General features: G+C 34.3%; 1 protein-coding gene across 5 annotated transcripts in view; it reads left to right on the forward strand.

The window, feature by feature from the left end:
* The window catches only part of MMUT (methylmalonyl-CoA mutase), a 38,298-nt gene extending 19,334 nt beyond the window's left edge, over positions 1–18,964 (forward strand). For all 5 annotated transcript variants that reach the window (XM_058554186.1, XM_058554183.1, XM_058554185.1 and 2 more), the window contains 8 exons: positions 764–1,012; positions 3,445–3,556; positions 4,603–4,718; positions 6,677–6,792; positions 8,403–8,534; positions 9,930–10,077; positions 14,077–14,244; positions 18,623–18,964. In XM_058554186.1, coding sequence (XP_058410169.1) covers positions 764–1,012; positions 3,445–3,556; positions 4,603–4,718; positions 6,677–6,792; positions 8,403–8,534; positions 9,930–10,077; positions 14,077–14,244; positions 18,623–18,751 — 1,170 coding nt within the window. In that variant the 3' untranslated portion in view covers positions 18,752–18,964. The remainder of the gene's footprint in view (positions 1–763; positions 1,013–3,444; positions 3,557–4,602; positions 4,719–6,676; positions 6,793–8,402; positions 8,535–9,929; positions 10,078–14,076; positions 14,245–18,622) is intronic.
* Positions 18,965–19,199: the final 235 nt, after the last annotated feature.

The following is a 19,199-nucleotide window of genomic DNA, read 5'->3' on the forward strand; positions in this document are numbered from 1 at the left end:
TTTACATATGTTTTCTTTACATATTAAATTATTTTGATACATTTAAAAATAATTTATACCTTTAAAGTTACATTGCTTTTAGACATTTAAAAATGAATAAAAACTAATGTACTCATATTAAATATAATTTCATGTCCTGATAAATGGAGAAATATATATTTCAGGGTTGGAAGGAGCTTCAACAATCGTTTTTGTCTTAACTTCATCAGGAGCTAAGGAAATTGAAGTTCAGAAAAGTTCAATGATTTGCCCAAATCACAATTAGGAACACAGAACCTGGGTTTCCTGTCTCATAGTCCATGTTCATCTAGTTTATTAATCATTTATTAATAAATCATTTAAGGAGTGCCTGTTTTGTGCACATCATTGTGGTAGATACTTTGAGGTATACAAAATAATTAGGAGATAGTGAATTATGAATGAAGGATGTTATAATCCAAGTAGACAAGGTATACATCCATGATACACTTATAGAAGATTATTTAGGCAATACAAAAGTAAGCACAACAAATATTTAATATTTCAGAGGATTATAAGAGGCAATATTTCAGTGCTTAACCACAGACTAGACACTTAATACTCTTAATTCTAAATCTGGCTCATTTACAAATTTGTCTAAATCTATTTGATATTCTGAAGCCTAATGTAGACATTGGGAAAGAAAGTATGCAGCAGGCACTGCTTAATCATATTGTCTTTTACAGCTTCAATACATATCAACTGTTGCCTTGTTTTGTTTTTTGTTTTTCACTGAATGTTTTAGGATCCTTACAATAACATTATTCGTACCACAGTAGAAGCGATGGCAGCAGTGTTTGGAGGGACTCAGTCTTTGCACACAAATTCTTTTGACGAAGCCTTGGGTTTGCCAACTGTGAAAAGCGCTCGAATTGCCAGGAACACGCAAATCATCATTCAGGAAGAATCTGGGATTCCCAAAGTGGCTGATCCTTGGGGAGGTTCATATATGATGGAATCTCTCACAAATGATGTCTATGATGCTGCCTTGAAGGTCAGCTTCTCCTCTTTGAAACTTTGCTGTCAAGATTTACAGGTTTATAAAAATGTTTAGATGTTTTGATTTATAAATCACATCATTTATACATTTATATCAAGATTTATAAAATGTTTGAGAGATAAAGAGAATTTTAGATTTGACTTTAGAGATTCCAAACTGAAAGAATTTAAAAATACATTTGTATGTTTATTAAAGTATTTTATTCAAAGAGTAAAAAAGAGAACTAGTATTGGGAGGTTTACAACAAAAAAACAGCAGTCCTTTGTCCTCCACTTGCTTTGTTCCTGCTTCCTCGAGTCAGCTACATCTTTTTTGGTGTGTTTGTTTTTATCTCCATGTTTTAGAATTGCACGTTCGTACTGTTTGTTCTGATTCCATCAATTCTAGACATTATGTATTGCTTTGCTAGTGTGGTAGTTTAGTATTTTAGCTGATTCTTACCCATTTTTCCCTCATCCTGTACTACCAGTATGGTTGTATCTCGATATAAATCCTTCCTGAAGTCCTCTGATGTTCTCCTTTGATTTAGACTGGTGCTCTAGCCCACTGCTGTCCTTTGACTTCCCTTTGCCGTTATCCTGGGAATTCTTTTCACCTATGCTATGTTGAACCTGTATCCTGAATCTTGTCTCCGTCTCTCTTGATTTATCCCTTGTTGTTAAAGCATGTCTCATAGGAACCTCCTGAACATCGTGCATGGCAGATGAATTATTTGGAACTTTGAATGTTTGAAAATGTCTTTGCTCTACTCTCATATTTTATTGATAGTCTGACTAGGTTTGAAATTATTTTCATTTGGGAGTTTGTAAGCAAATTGGTAAGCATTGATCTATTTTTTATTCTAGTTTCCAGTATTTCTGTTCAGAAATCTGATGCCATTCTCACTCAGTAAATTTCTTTCTGAAAGTTTCAGAATCTCTTATTATTGTGTTGATGTACCAACATTGGTGTGTGTATATTGTACTGGACCTTTGGTGACCCTTTTTCATCTGGCCTCATAGCTCTGGGAAATTGTCTTGTATTATTTCTTTGATAATTTTCTCCCTGCCGTTTTTCTGTGGTTGCTTTTTCAGAATTCCTAGTTATCAGGTAAGGACCACCTTAAATGATGCTCTGATGTTCTTATCTGTTCTATAATGTATCTTTGAGTTTTTGTTTTGTTTTCTTGGAGAGTTGTCAACTTTATCTTTCTACTTAAATACTAAAATTCATATGTCATATTTTTAATTTCTAAGAGCTCATTTTTGTTTTTTAGTTTTCCCTCTTGTAGGTCATCCTGCTTTGTTTCATCAATGCAGAATCTCCTTGTATTTTTCCGAGGATATTAGAATTTTTTTTGAAGTTTTTCTGTTGTATCCTGTATTGCCTCTGTTTCTTCTGTGTGCCTTTTGTCTTTAGTCTTATCATTCAGAATGGAGGTTTTTATTTCAGTAAGACATCTTACCCTTGCCTCTCTCTGTACTTGGTGTTTGATAGTCTGTTTCCTCTAGTTCATTTTCTGCAGACAGTAAACTTCGGTTCTCCTGACAGTATGGGAGAGGAGTAGTTGCAAGCTTGCAAGGAGTCCCCCTCTTTTTAGCTTCCTATCTCACCCTTGGCTTCTGTTGAATCCAGTACAGATTCTTCTTTCTTGAATTCTTCAGGGGAAAGCAAATTTGACCTTGCTTCTTTCTGCTAAGTCATGTACCATTCCACCATCCATTTTCCACCATCTCATTTATATATGAGACTGTGATTAAAGGTTTAGATGTTTCCTGGTGTCAATAAAGGTGGAGTTATAACATTACTCTGCTGTATCAGAGTAATGAAAAGTAAAATTGCGTTTTAAAATATATTTTTTAAAGTCTTTATTTATGTAAACATGAAAACTTTGTGTAACAAAAAATAAAGATTAGAGAATTGATGTTATCTTTAGTTTTCTCTCAAGACTTGAGTGAGAGGTTTTATGTTTTCTAAAATATACTTATGGGTTTTTCTGTTGTCTTTTCAGGTAACTTTAAACACAGAATTCTTTCTTTTTTTTTTTTAATTGAGATATAATTGTTATGTAACATTGTATTAGTTTTAGGTGTATAACGTAATGATTTGATGAATGTGTACATTGTGAAATGATTACCAAAATAAGTTTAGTTAACATCCATCACCACACATAGTTAAAATTTTGTGTGTATGTGTGTGATGAGAACTTTTAAGATCTATTCTCTTAGCGACTTTCAAATATGCAATACAGTATTGTTAACTCTGCAGGATTTCTAATTAATGAGCTTGATGTTAACTTAATTCTTTTTTTATGAATCATTAAATTTACCACTAACATAGTTTATAATTTTATTAATGTCAGTAATTATGTAACATAACAAATTTGTATAGTTTTTAAAAATATTTTTATATTCTCTTCTAGTTTTATCAATCTGTTTTTGTTTTAGCTCATTAATGAGATTGAAGAAATGGGTGGAATGGCCAAAGCTGTAGCAGAGGGAATACCTAAACTTCGAATTGAAGAATGTGCTGCCCGAAGACAAGCTAGAATAGATTCTGGTAAGATCAAGTGGAAAAGTTCATATGTGACATTCAGTATTTAGAAAGAAATACTAATTTCCATTTGAAGATAACATATATGGTTAATAAAACAAAAATAAAGGAAAAATGAAACTTGGGTAAAATGTTTCTCCTCTATACCTATCTATCTGTCTGTCTCTGTGTTTGCATTTTTGCATGCATGGATGCACGTGGCAGGCATATGTACAAAGCATGTGTGGAGGTGACCCACTGTGTACATGTACTTTTGTGTGGGTGGGTATCTCTAACATTTTGAAGATGACGTTATTAATGGTCATTGTACTCTGCATGGGAGTATTCATTCATTGTCAACACTTTTTTAGTCTTTAGTATTTGAGACACTGTGCTATGTCTGGGCGTACGACTGTGAACAAGACAGACGTGGTCTTTGCACCCATAGAGCTTGCATTTTAGTAAGAGAGAGAGAAAATGAAAAGATAAATAAAATAATTATAGATTGTGATAAGTTCTATGACGGAAATTAGAAAGATATAACCTGGAGTAGGGATGGCAGAAGGTCTTTAGATAGAGTAATAATCTGGTAGTTTGAGTCAAAATATATTCTTTATCACGTTAAGGAAATGTCTTTGTAATTCTGGTTTATCACTTAGAGATTTTAATAGTCTGTTTTTGTTTAAAAGCAATTGGCTGTAAGAGAATTCAAGAAAATATTAGGCTACTCAGTGTTAATCCTCTGCGTTATCAATCTTAGATGGTAGCTGCTATTACTGTTTTAATTTTGTATTATTAAAAGAGGGTTTATCAGAAATTCTGGGAAAGCATATAGTTTGGGAGAATAATAAAAGCCTTCCCCTACAGAGATTCTGAAATATATCTCTTCTTTCCCCTCAGACCCCCATTTCATGTTGGGATTTACTGTTCTATATTGAAGTTCATTACGAGTTAAGAATACTGCTTAAAAATATTAAAACTTATAAGGGAAATACATGATCATCAGAGCATTATTATTAGGTAATTATTTGTGAATAGAATCTACGTATTATTTTCCTCTGGAAAATTAACAGGTTCTGAAGTAATTGTTGGAGTAAATAAGTACCAATTGGAAAAAGAAGAATCTGTGGATGTTTTGGCAATTGATAATACTTCAGTGCGTCACAAGCAGATTGAAAAACTTAAGAAGGTAATAATAGCTTGTCAGTTTTTGAGTGCTTTCTGTGTTCTGGGAACTAGCTAAGCCCTTACATTGTCCTGCTTAATTCTTATAACAACCTCATGAAGTGGGTATTATTTCCCAACGTTTTATAGTTAAGGAAACTAAAAATAAGAGAGATTGAGAAACTTGCCCCAGATAAGTAATTCTACAGCCAAGGCTCAAATCTAGGTGTGTTGACACCTAAAACTCATGTTTTAAAACATGATATCTGCCTCTGTGAAACTTATTAAAAACCAGACCATAATAATAAACCCCTTATAATTTACAGATTAGAACTAAGGCTTAGATGGTTATATAACTCACTCAAACTTAAAAACAAAATAAAATTCAGAGTCAATATTTGAACTCGGGGCTTCTCACTGTAATTTATTTCCACTAGACAGTGGTTCCTGATTCTACTATGAAAGAATCATTTGCTTTCTCTTTTTTTTGTTAATTCAAATATATTTGTTAGTGCTTTAGTAAGCTACAGTTTATAATGAACTATATTTATTTTGATTGAAACTAGAGTACTTTCCTTTTTATTTCCAATTTCTCACTGAGATGATCCAAAGTATATGAAATACTAAAACAGATAAAACATATTAATTTTTTACTGTTGTAACCTATATATTTCTATTGTATGAAGTTACCTTGATCTTTGAATCTCTGGCTTTTGTAATTACTGCTATTTCTAAGGCAGGAAACTTGAAATTTCTTCATGGTTTTTCTCTGTTCACTTTCACTGTGGTTGTTTAAGAGATGACTTTTTTCCCTCAGTTCAAATGTTCCTTAAGAATCTAATAGACTTTGCCCAGTTAGATTTAATGCATAACTATCATCTATTTTTTTTTCCTAATAGAGTTAATGGCAGATGTTTAATGATATTATTTCCTCTTTTACTCTCAATCAGGAGATAATGACTTCTTTCTCACATTTTGTCATTTTTTGAAAGGCTGTATTTAAGATACAGCATTTGATTTTTAGTGATCACAGAATCTCGGTGTTTATTATATTTGGAAAACACCTTTTCTCTTCTTTTACACTGTAAGTTCTTCTTAACTCTGTATCCTCACAGCTCGGGGGATTCCATTTACCATAAATGATGATAAACCTTCTTTTGGGTAAGGGAGAGAAATTCAATAATGGTAATGGAGTTGGGTTTTTCCCTGCCCTTAATACAAATTTTCTGTCCCACCTCTGCTTATACATACTAATGATTTTAGTTGAGTGGTATCATATTTTAGACTCTTTTACAGTTAATGAAAACTTATGAAAAAGTGGATTTTAAGTAACTTTATTTAGGCACATTGTTAGCAGAGGAGAGTAGAGCTAGGACCTGAGGGAAGAAGTTTTTGACCATGCTTTTCATTGTCTTTATCATGATATTTCTCATTGTCTCTGTCTTTCTCTCTCTCAGGATTATTTTTAAATACAAAAAATAATAATATACATGCATATTGTTACCAATATGTTGTTAATTAGCTAAGGGAAACTTAAAATATAACTAAAATATTCTCTGAGTTCTAATCTATTATTTTTTTCTTCCTTGTCACTATTAATTTTCAGTGTGCCTTCAAAATTCTCCATATTCAAGATCAACTTGTCAACATCTTGCTACATTAGAAAAGCCTAAGTAGCATGTACTACTTGGAAGGGTCAGCGCTATTATTTATCATTGCCTTGCTTGTTTCTGATTTATCAGGGTTAGACAGAATTTAATATTATTTTAGGAAGTCCTTAAGTGTTTAGTGAATGAGTGAATGAATAAATTCAATGTATATCAGACCTAGGATACATATTATTCTCTTCTTTTTTTCTCTTTTATTTTTGATGTTAGGATTATGGAACAGTTTCCATATGATGTATGTCCGGGTCTAGTCTCCTGATCTCTGTTTTATTCCCTGTTCACGTAAATTGTCCCTTTTCTTGACCTTTTCCATAAGGTCAAATCCGGCAGGGATCAAGCTCTGGCTGCACGGTGTCTTGCTGCACTGACTGAATGTGCGGCCAGTGGAGATGGGAATATTCTGGCTCTGGCAGTGGATGCAGCTCGTGCAAGGTAGGGATATGTAAGTTTGGAGATTTCCAAATACTAAAAGTTGACTGGTTTAGCTTTTTCAGAGTATACTTAAATGAAAAGTTGATCTTGTAAACCATGTGAGCCCAAAACAAAATGTTAGAAACCAAAATAAAGTTAATTCTTGTTTTTCTTAAACATCTGTGCATTTAAAACATTCATATATTTTGAATAGAGTGTATTAATACTTGTGTATTTCCCTGTGGCTCAGGACACTTGAAGCTATTGTAGTGAATCCGTTTCACTGATTTGCTGGTTGAAGTTTGGTGTACTTTCAAGTATGGGGAGACAGTATTATATTGGATACTAAGCAAACCTGCCCTTTGTCCAGAGGCAGACAATATCTCTGTTTTCCAAGGCTATTCACTATACAGACATCTTTGAAAAGAGCGTTCAAAATAAAGGCAATCAGTGTTTTGCCTCGAAGGACTTACAGAAAAGCAAGTGATCCATGGACACTTTTCCCAATATATGATAATATCACTAAATAAATTATTTTTGATTTTCTTATTTATTGCCTGATATAATGAGCTTTTTTTTAACGTGTTGTTTTAAGTGCTTAAGGGATAGAGTAAATAGTATGTGGATTGGTTTTTTTTCAGTTTTAATTTCTTAAAAAAATGGTTAGATAACTTCTCTGTTTAAAATCCTCCAATGGTCTCCTTTTCCTTTTAAATTAAAACCTAATCTTACCATGGCCTGCAAGACCGTGCTAGATGTGACTCTTGCCTATTTCTCTGACCTCATCTTATCCTACTTCCTTCACTGTGCTATGTCCCCAGTATCCTTCTTTCTATTTTTAGAACACAAAATGTATTTTCCTACCTCTCAGAGCCTTTGCATTTAGTGTTTCCTTTTTTAAACACTCTTCTGCCTCATGTTCCCTTGGGTTTCTCCTTCTTATTATTTAAGTTTTAGTCAAAAGTTATATCTTTTTATCTCTGATATCTATAGAGTAGCTTTCCTAGACACCTTATTCCATTTTGCCTATTTTAGTGTCTTCATAGTACTTATCACCGTATGAAATTATCTTATTAATTTGTTTGCTTGTGTATTGTCTGTATCCCCTGACTAGATGATAAAGCTCTATAAGAGCAGGTACTTTTTTTTTTCAGTCTTATCTGTCACTGTCTCTCTACTGCTTACCCCGGTGCCTGGCCCGAGTTAGGCGCTCAGTACATGTTGAATGAATTAATAAACAAATGGCTGGAATATGCTAAAAGATTTACTTTTTATCAAAAAATATCAGTGAGAATCTTGCTCTTTGCCCCTTTATATTGTTAAGTGGTGAATTATTCAATAACCTTTAGATGCTTGTCTATTTATAGTTTTTAGGTCATTCAGTCATTTTTTGGTTGACAGATGTTGAAAAGAGACTACTATGTATAAAGGCTTCCAGAATCATTTTTTCATAGGTATCCTGAGGAAAGATGCTTTCATGAATGCAATAAAAAACATTCTTATTTAGATTTTTGGCAGCCTATTTTTTACTTAGGTAATAAAATACGTCTAATTATATTGAATGTTAAGGTAAGTAAATATTTTTATATCTCAAATACTGATGTTACTAGCATCTCCATTTAATATTTTAGATGTACAGTTGGAGAAATCACAGATGCCTTGAAAAAGGTATTTGGTGAACATAAAGCGAGTGATCGTATGGTAAGCGGAGCCTATCGCCAGGAATTTGGAGAAAGTAAAGAGATATCATCTGCTATCAAGAGGTAATATGAGAGATTTCTCAAACCAGAATGTCATCTTTTCTGTTAACCTGTGAATCTACTGGGGGCTTAATTTTCTCACATACCACTTGGAAAATATTCAAATCGACTTTCCTATTAGCCTGTAGTTTTACGAAAATAATATTTTAAACTTTTACCATAGTCCCCTTAAAGAGTTTCACACTTCAAACAAATGTTTGTTTAACTAACACTGGTGTTGCTTCATATCCTCCAGGTACGTAGATTTCGATCTCTTTACTAGGGTACGCTTTCGTATTTTCTTAAATTTATTTATGTTGTTTAATTGCTCAAATAATTATGAAATCTTAATTTACTATTGAAAGTAAATATTTAGTTGCCATCTGTAGATAAATTAAAGTCAGTCTTCACTTAACTGACAGTAAATAACACTATCTGACATGATTTAGAAATACAAATTAATATAAATTGATCATGCTTCTAAAGTGTAAAAGGTAGGTTCCTGATGATTGGTTTTCTTAACCTTTGTAATAAATTTCCTACTAAAAATTTTATGTCACTACTTTTATATGAGATAAATATTAAAACAGCCAAGGTGAAAGTCATCAAAATGGAACATTTTTTTCTTTTAACAAAAACAAATGGGGCCGGCCCTGTGGCTTAGCGGTTAAGGGCGTGCGCTCCGCTGCTGGCGGCCTGGGTTCAGATCCCGGGCGCGCACCGACGCACCGCTTCTCCGGCCATGCTGAGGCTGCATCCCACATACAGCAACTAGAAGAATGTGCAGCTGTGACATACAGCTATCTACTGGGGATTTGGGGGGAAAAATAAATAAATGAAATCTTAAAAAAAAAAAAGTTTATAAAAAGAAAAACAAAACAAATGTAGTGCTTTTTCGTGTGGGGTGTAAATTTATTGATTTGAGTAAACAAGTACTTTGATTATATGTCGTTATAAGACACCACATTGCAGTCAGCTTGGGGGAGTTCACATTTGTGAAGGGTAGATGAGAAATGGACAGTTCAAAACAGCTAGTGAGTCACATATATGTATAAATAACTCTGAAAGGCACTTTTTGGTTTATATTGAAATATTTCTGTATATTGTACTCTGGAGTCTGGCTTAAGAAGGTGAAAAGTTGTCATTTTCTCATCTTGCTTCACTGTGATGTTCTCAGTGTTATGGGCTTGTAGGCTGTGCCATCTTTCAGACTTTCCTCTGAGGGGGAGATAGTGAACATATTCAGGCTTTAATGGAGTTCTCGATGTCAAATAGAGATATTAACAAAATAGTAGTAAGCAGATTAGGTGTTTTTAAATAAACTTAAAAGATTTGCTGTGAATAAATTATAGTTTTTATATTTTACCTTTGGACAGTTAACATATAACTGTTACTATTGTATTTAAAAATGTTCCTTAGGGTTCAGAAATTCATGGAACGTGAAGGTCGCAGACCTCGTCTTCTTGTGGCAAAAATGGGACAAGATGGACATGACAGAGGAGCAAAAGTTATTGCTACAGGATTTGCTGATCTTGGTTTTGATGTGGACATAGGTCCTCTTTTTCAGGTACTGAAAATTGTTGGGGGAAATTTCAAAATTATGTCATGAATTACATTTAGGAAAAATAGTAAAAAGATGATAGACCGATTTGATGTTTTTAAAGTTGTGAAAGAAGAACATGAATTTGACAAATTCCCTAATTTATTTTTGAATGCATATAATCCAATTATGACAGAAATAAGAATAAAATATAATTCATGTTAATGTACTTGTTACTCAGATTTTGTAAAAATCAACGTCAGTTCAGAACTAAAACTTTTATTAGGCTTCTGAAACTGTGAAGATTACTTTCAAAGATCTTATTATGCTATTTATTTGAGATTTGACTAACATTTTATGGGAAAGATAGCCTGAATTGGATTGGTGGAAAGTGTTTTGAAAGGGAAATCAAATGTCAGAGTAAGACCAATTCATAATTAGATTTTCTCTTTTTTTACTCTCTAGTAGTATTTTATTTAATCACAGAATATTGACCTGGCAAGAAAATAATTTGTTAGAAGTAAATGAAGCTGAAATTCTCTATAGAGTGATAAAACATTAATCATACACTACAAAAAATTCTTTGACTGAGGAGTATGTTGTAATAACTTTTATATTAAAAGCTTTATCCACTATATATTTATTGATCATCTACCAGATGCTAGGTTCTGAGTTGAATAAGATATGATTTGTGTCTTCAGGAAGGTTACATGCTCCTAACAGAGAGAGATTTACTTACCAGTAGTCATAGCAGAGTAATAATTACTGTAATTAAAGTTTGGGCAAGGAACTTGTCCCAGTATCCTAGGAACTTATGTTTGAGCTGTGCCTTTCAGAAGCCTGGTGAACAAGGCAGGGAAGGGCATGCTAAGAGGAAAGGTTGGCTTGAGCAGAGGTGCAGAGGTTCAGAGCTATGAGAAGGCGTGATGCCGTCAGGTAACAGTAAGAAGTTCAGTAAGATCAGGATACAGTGTTTGAGATGGTGTGTAGATTATGAGTAGCCTTATATGCCGTTCTAAGGAGTTTGAACTTCATCCCAGGGGTGTTTGGGCTGAGTGACACAATCAAATGTATACTTTAGAAAGTTCACTTTCTAGTAAAATCGCTTTCTGAAGTGGATTAAGAGGAGCTGTGACTAGATGCAATGGAGTCCAGTTAAGATGTTCAGTAATCTGAGTGAGAAACAATGAAGGCCTTAACCAGGGCAGTACCAGGGTCATGGCAGAAACAAAAAGCCAGCTAGGATTTTGAAGAAAATTTCATAAAGGGGCTATATACAGATATGCAGGCATGCTTAGGAGAACCAACTTGTGCAACATTCAGATGAAGATGACCATGTAAGTTGGATATACATGTCTGGAGCAGAGAAGAGAGGCCTCAATTATAGACAAGATTTTGAGACTTATCAGTATATAAATGGTACTTAAAACCATGAAAATGGATGTCATTTCTCATGAAGAGTATATACAGCGAGATGAGAACTTGAACATTAGAAGGAAATAGAGGAGAAGGATGCAGCAAAGGAATGAAAGGAAATGGGATGAGCAGTGCGATAAAAACTATGGAGGAAGAAGAGTTTCAAGGAGAAGGAAGTAATATTACATACTGCAGATAGGTCCCCTGAGATGAAGACTAAAGAGTATTCAGTGCATTTTCACCAGTAAAGAAGTAAACCTTCCTGAAGAGGCCCAGCCTTTGTAGAGTCTCCCATGAGTTTTCCCTTTTTGAATTTTTAAATATTTTAGAGAGTCTAGAGGAAATGGTTACTACAAAGAGTTAGCCCGAACTTCTGGAGATATATCCTTGAGCTGTGTTGGTAGGTAAATTCATAAATGTGTTTAGAGTCTTATGCACTTAACGTAGGTTTTATTAAGAATCTCAAATATATTTTATTTTATTATTATTTTTAATAATTTTATTTATTTATTTTTCCCCCAAAGCCCCAGTAGATAGTTGTATGTCATAGTTGCACATCCTTCTAGTTGCTGTATGTGGGACGCGGCCTCAGCATGGCTGGAGAAGCGGTGCGTCGGTGCACGCCCGGGATCCGAACCTGGGCCGCCAGGAGCGGAGCGCGCGCACTTAACCACTAAGCCACGGTGCTGGCCCTCAAATATATTTTAGATTAAATAAATATATATTTAGATTACTTTCATTCTTCCTTTAAGTTGAATACTTTCCCATTTTATTTTTCTACTTAGGTTCTACTACCCTTTTACTTTAGTTTTTTTGTTTGTTTTGAGTAGTGATCAAATATAATGCATTTCCAATATTCAGTAGTTAGCTTTTGGGAAATATTTTTTCATAATATAAGAGTAATTTAAAAAAAAATTGTTGTCAGCCATTAGCACGTAAAGAATTTTTCAAAGAACTGAAAGTTTATTTCCTCATTACATCCCATCTATAAAAATATAATTTACCTTTTATCACCAACTTTGTTAATATAATAGTGTGTCATTAAAAAAAAAACTTATCTGTGGCTGAAGGTAGAATTGTGTAGTTCTCTGATGACTGATTTAATCAAAATTAGGTTTGAAGTTTAAAATTTTTCAACATTTAATCATGTAAAATATAGTTTAATTTATATAAGTATAAAGCATGGAACTGAATTGTTGAAATAGAATTTTAATCTAATAAATTTTTGTAACATGGATAATATGAATGACAAGTCATGCTTAAATTAATTACATTTCTTACCTTTAAGAAATTAAAAGCGGGGCCAGCCCTGGTGGCCTAGTGGTTAAGTTTGGCATACTCCGCTTCAGTGGCCCAGGTTTGGTTCCCAGGCGCGGACCCACACCACTCATTAGTGGCCATGCTGTGGCAGCGGCCCACATACAGAAGAGAGGAAGATTGGCTACACATGTTAGCTCAGGGTGAATCTTCCTCAGCAAAAAAAAAAAAGAAAAAGAAAAAGAAAAAATCAATAGCAAGAATATGCACATTTTATTTAAAGGTTTTAATTTCATTTGTTTATACTTTTCACAGACTCAAGGTTTTACCTATATGCTGTGTGGCTTACCTAGAAATCCTCTTGAATGTGGCTCTATTATCAAGAGCATAGAATCTTGTTTCCACATTAAATTATGAACCTAAAATCTTGCCAAACTCAGAAAATTACAGATTTTGATAGTTTTTTTATGGTTATAATTGTGCAGTGATTTATGAGGTGGCCTTATCCTTCCCAAATTTCTCAATTTATGTTATATTTATAATGAGAAACTTGTAGGCATCTTTATTATATGAAATGATTTAAATATATGTAAATTATCAAGGCAACATCACAGACTCATTGCAGAGAGTGGATATGATCTTGGGTAACTCAATTCATGAAAATGTCCTTTATGAGGCTGTATCCCAAACTGGTTAAATCCAGTTAACAAGTGAGAGACACACCCTCCTTGGCACTGTCCCTTCTCTTATTTATGTACTCGCCTGGGTGCTGTAGCCCCTCAACTAATTTCTAGAGTTCTCACGTTATTTTGGTCTATATTTTGCTGTTAACTCAGTGGGAAAATGGGAAATTGTGGGAAAATGAGGTCTTGGAGCTTCCTAGTCTGCCATCTTGCTAACATCATTCTTTATCATTTTATTTGAAAACTGAAGATTTACTTTTTCACATTGCATTTTGTGTTTAGTATTTTACTTCATAGATACTAAAACATGTTGCCTTGTACTGCATATCAATAAATCTTGATAGTGAAGACAACGGATGTATTTTTTAAAAAATTACAATGAAAAGATAGTATATTTTGCTGTATTCTTTATCTTGAAGATTCTTTTGAGGAACTACGTTTTGGTGTAACTTAAATCTAATTGATATAGTGCTAGAAGCAAATATAGCACTGTTTCTTGCATCAGTTGGATGAGTTGGTAGTTATGATTTGAGAATGATGAAATATGAAGTGGTTTTCACTTCAAGATTTTTAGTAAGGGAAATCTTGGAATGTCAATTAAGCAGACAGGACATTTGAAACACTTGTTGGCATAAGTGACGCTTTGTCTCCTTATGTTCTGAGTGTTCAGACTCCCCGTGAAGTGGCCCAGCAGGCTGTGGATGCAGATGTGCATGCCGTGGGTGTGAGCACACTCGCTGCCGGCCATAAAGCGCTGGTTCCTGAGCTCGTCAAAGAACTCCGCTCCCTTGGACGGCCGGACATTCTCGTCGTGTGTGGAGGGGTGATACCACCACAGGTATTTTTCATCTCCTACATTTTTCTAGTACTATGATGAGAATCCTGAGCAACAATAGCTTGTATGTAGTTCTTTAATTTATTGTACACTTTTGCTAAAGATAAATTTGTTGTAGATTTTGAACCAAATTATTTCCTGGTGATTTTACTAAGTAAATTCCAGAAAGTCCAAAGGTGGGCAATGTTGTTTTCTATTCCAACTATATTGTACTTCATTATGTATAATTTAATTGAACAATTTACAAAGCCTCTATGAGAGAATTATCTCCTGGAAAACTAGTAACCTGGATAGAGATCTACTTTCTTCATATTCAGTAAACAGTGATGGAGAAGGAACAGGATAAAAGTAATAAAATCTCACAGCTGGAATAAAAAATGGTAAACACACAGTGCATATATCAACCCCTAGCCAGAGATATAGTGAGCACTCCTTGTCCTGGTAGTGAAGTGAGTCCTTTAGTTACCCAATCAAGAGCACTTGCTTCTGTTGTTTTAGAGTACCTACCTTGTCCATATCCTGCATGTTCTTGTCTCTAAATGTTGCCCTGACTCAGAGCTGTGTTAGTTACATGGTCCCATAAAACAGCTTTTTTATTAGAGCTAATCTGATTGAGGTATAGCTTTCTTAGAGCCAAAAATATCCTAATTCAGACGTAAATGGAATTAGCTTGTCTTGAAAATTATTGTCTGAATGGGGAAGAGGTGGATTCTTGAACAAAAATATGGATCCTCTTAGGAAAGGAGAAATGGATGCTAGGTAACAATCAGTGTTGTCAATTAATTTATTAACTGAATGAGGGGACACTGTCCACGTATTACCTTACCTATCAGTTAAAGTAATTAGTTAAGATATAAATTGGGCCTATTTCCGATCCAATTTTCAATTATATCAAGTTTTCTTGTTTTACTGAGAATGGAAAAAATATTGAGTTAGAAGAACTGTATAAGAGGTTGCTCTAAGTAAATGATTTATAGATGTTACAAAGGCCACTAACCACTACAGCAAGAATCTATCAGTGAAGTGTGATCTTGTGTCCAGGTCTACAATTTTTTTCCTCCATTTCAACTCAGAATATAAAATAGTGACTTTATATAGTAGTTATAAATGAGAAGATACATATGTATGAGGTTGTGAGATTGGTAGTAATGTGGGGCTAGCAAACAAACCATATATTATTTATTCTTTCTAACAACACAGTACTTAAGGTGTTATAGTCAACACAATTGCTTTTGTTAACATACTTGCCTATTATTTTCATAAATATAGTTTACTATTTGGGAATATAAAGGGCTTCTATTCTTTTATTGCTGTCTGTCTATGGAACACTTCTATATATATTGCAGTTTTAGAGTCTATAATATCTAAGCTGTTGGGCATGATATTAAAATTTAAGAACCAAATAATTAGGCAGCACAAAATATTGGCATTGAAATATGAGTCAAGAAGAAAACTCAGGCCTATTATTTAAGTGAGCTGACATTTTCAAGAAATATATTTCACACAAGTTGTATTAACCCTCTGGATATTTGAATTACTTAGAATATCTGTAGGTGTTTGCCATACTTTTCCCCCCATGAGTTTAAAGACTAAGGATCATTTTTTGTAATGACACACTTGTGTGTTAATATGGGTATCCTTTATAATACAATTATAGCAGTCAACACCCATGTATTTTTCTCATTATTTGTTTGCAGTAAATATATAAAATGTTGCTATTATTCAGTTGAGTAGGTCACTTAGGCTTTAAATTAGAAAGCACTAATACATGATGATTAAACAGATTTAGCCACTGCCATTATGGAGCTTACAGTTTCTGTAGCCCGCTTAAATAAATATGGTCTGTGCTCACCAGTGTGTGTTACTACCATCGGGATCTTCTAACCCTCTTAACAGCAGTGGCTTCCAAGTATGTCAGGCAAGGTTAGCAGCCTCATGATGCCTACTTCCATCATGAAGCAGGCAATCTGGTATGCCTGGCCCAGCTCAGTGGAGGACATTTTACAACAATAACTTTTTATTTGGAAATAATTTCCAATTAATAGATAAGGTATAAAATGAAAATAGTACAAAGAACACTTGTATACCCTTTACTCAGATTCACTTATTTCTAACATTTTATCCCCTCGCTAAAGTACATTTTACAAGGCTTATGTAAGGCTTAGGTAAGTCAAGAACCCTTTCTTCAGTTGCAGCTTTTCACACTCCTCTCTCAGTTGAGTCCTCCATTCCAAATCTGTAACTCAAATGTCAGAACAAATGGTACACAGCATTATTAGGAAAGATCCAGGAGATAACCTATCAATTTGACATCTCCAATTTGGAGATAATTGTTATTACACATTTCATCAAATTTCCTTATGAACTCTTAAGTGCTATAGCACCTGCCCCAGAACAGTGACATATTTTGAGTCCCTTTATGTGTCAAGTGCTGAGGATATAAAGATTGGACATGATCTCTGCCCTTAGAAGTTCACAGACTAGAAGGAGAAAAGTTCAATAAGATGTGTCAAGCGCCATTGCAGAATTATAGTATTATAAGAATATCACAAGGAAATAATAGAGACAGAAAAGAAGTAGTTGGGGGATAATTAGCATGACCATGTAATTTATCATACAAATGTGATCACTTTTAAGAGTGAAAATAGGTGCTATTAAAAAAGGTGCTACAAAAAACAAATCTGATGGAAAAATGGGCAAAGGATCTGAATAGACATTTTTCCACGGAAGACATGCAGACAGCCAACAGGCACATGAAAAGATACTCGACATCACTAATCATCATGGAAATGCAAATCAAAACCACAATGAGATACCATCTCACACCTGTTAGAATGGCTATTATCAAAAAGACAAGAAATAACAAGTGTTGGCAATGATGTGTAGAAAAGGGAATCCTTGTACACTATTGGTGGGAATGTAAATTGGTGTAGCCACTATGGAAAACAGTATGGAGGTTCCTCAAAAAATTAAAAATAGAAGTACCATATGATCCAGCATTTCCACTCTGGGTATTTATTCAAAGAAAACAAAAACACCAACTTGTAAAGATATTGCACTTCCATGTGCATTGCAGCATTATTTACAGTAGCCAAGACATGAAAACAACACAAGTGTCCATCGATGGATGAATGGATAAAGAAAATATGAGATATATATATATACAGTGAAATATTATTCAGCCATAAAAAGGAATGAAATCTTGCCATTTGCAACAACATTGATGGATCTTGAGGGCATTATGCTGACTGAAATAAGTCAGACAGAGAAAGACAAATACCCTATGATCTCGCTTATATGTGGAAGAACAGATTGGTGGTTGCCAGAGGCAGGGAGTGGGGGTGTGTGGGTGAAGTGGGTGAAGAGAGTCAAAGGTACAAACTTCCAGTTATAAAATAAGTCAGTCATGGGCATGTAATGTACAGCATGGTGACTATAGTTAATAATACTGTATTTTATATTCAAAAGTTACTAAGAGAGCATATCTTAAAAGTTCTCAACACAGAATTTTATAACTGTGTATGGTGATGGGTGTTAACTGGACTTATTGTGGTGATCATTTCACAGTATGTACAAATATTGAATCATTATGTTGTATACCTGAAACTAATATAATATTATATGTCAATTGTGCCTCAATAAAGAAAAAAGACTCATAAAAAGAAAAAAAGTGTGCTGCAACAATAAGCACAAACCAGAATGTCCTGGAATATACGATCGCCCTAGTGGATGAGGATCAGGGCTTTAAAGCATGTCCTAACCTTGATACTATAGCTACAAATATTTTAATGTTAAAACAGCCTAAAGCCTGGAGCATTATTTGTGCTCTGGGAATCTCTTCACTCAAACTTTGACTGTGTTTAAAATAAACTAACAAACAGCAGCAGCGACAGCAGAGAATTTTTTAAAAATGAGCTAATCTTCATTTATAGAAAATCTAATTCCATCGTGAAGCCAAATTCAAAGTACCACCATTCAGTAGCTGCAGACAAAACTCACAGCTATAATATGATACTAAATTTAACACAATTAATGACAAGTAGTGAAAATTTAGGTGAGAGAAAATTATGGTTTAGGGTTCAGAAGTTCTCGGTCAGTGGGCCATATAGCTTTCTACCACCAACACCGCACTGGGATATTTAGAAAATGGGCAGAGTGTGTTTTGTTCTTTTAATGACTTGGAATGTAAAGGTGGTGGTAGTGGCCATTAGTAGCAGTCCCAATCTAGGAAGAATTTTTCAGCCCCAAATGCCAGTAGTGTTCCAGTTGAGAAAGTTTGGGGCATTGGGGACAAAGAAAAAATTTGTTTTGTCCTTTTGTTTCATTTCCTTGATATTAGAAATATTGTCTCTTTTGTTAATTAAACAAATTCTTTCAACAGGATTATGAGTTTCTGTTTGAAGTTGGTGTTTCCAATGTATTTGGTCCTGGGACTCGAATTCCAAAGGCTGCCGTTCAAGTGCTTGGTGATATTGAGAAGTGTTTGGAAAAGAAGCAGCAATCTGTATAACATCTTGTTTTGGTTTTAGCTTTTTTCCTAAAATATTCTTTCAGTGATGATCGAAGAGTAGAGTAAAGCCATGTCTTCCATTTCATTCAACACTTGATATGTGCTTATCTGAAAGCTTTACATTAAAATACCTGATTTATGAGAATGTTGTCATGCTGTAAATGTGTATATATAGTTTTACTTTAAAAATTAAAAAAAAAGAAAAAAATGGGACCGGCTTCGTGGCTTAGTGATTAAGTGCACGCACTCTGCTACTGGCGGCCCGGGTTCAGATCCTGGGCGTGCACCGACACACTGCTTGTCCAGCCGTGCTGAGGCGGCGTCCCGCATACGGCAACGAGAAGGATGTGCAACCATGACGTACAACTATCTACTGGGGCTTTGGGGGGTAAAAAAGGAGGAGGATTGGCAATAGATGTTAGCTCAGGGCCGGTCTTCCTCAGCAAAA

This window comes from Diceros bicornis, chromosome 14, assembly GCF_020826845.1.
Source record: "Diceros bicornis minor isolate mBicDic1 chromosome 14, mDicBic1.mat.cur, whole genome shotgun sequence".
NCBI classification, from domain to species: domain Eukaryota; kingdom Metazoa; phylum Chordata; class Mammalia; order Perissodactyla; family Rhinocerotidae; genus Diceros; species Diceros bicornis.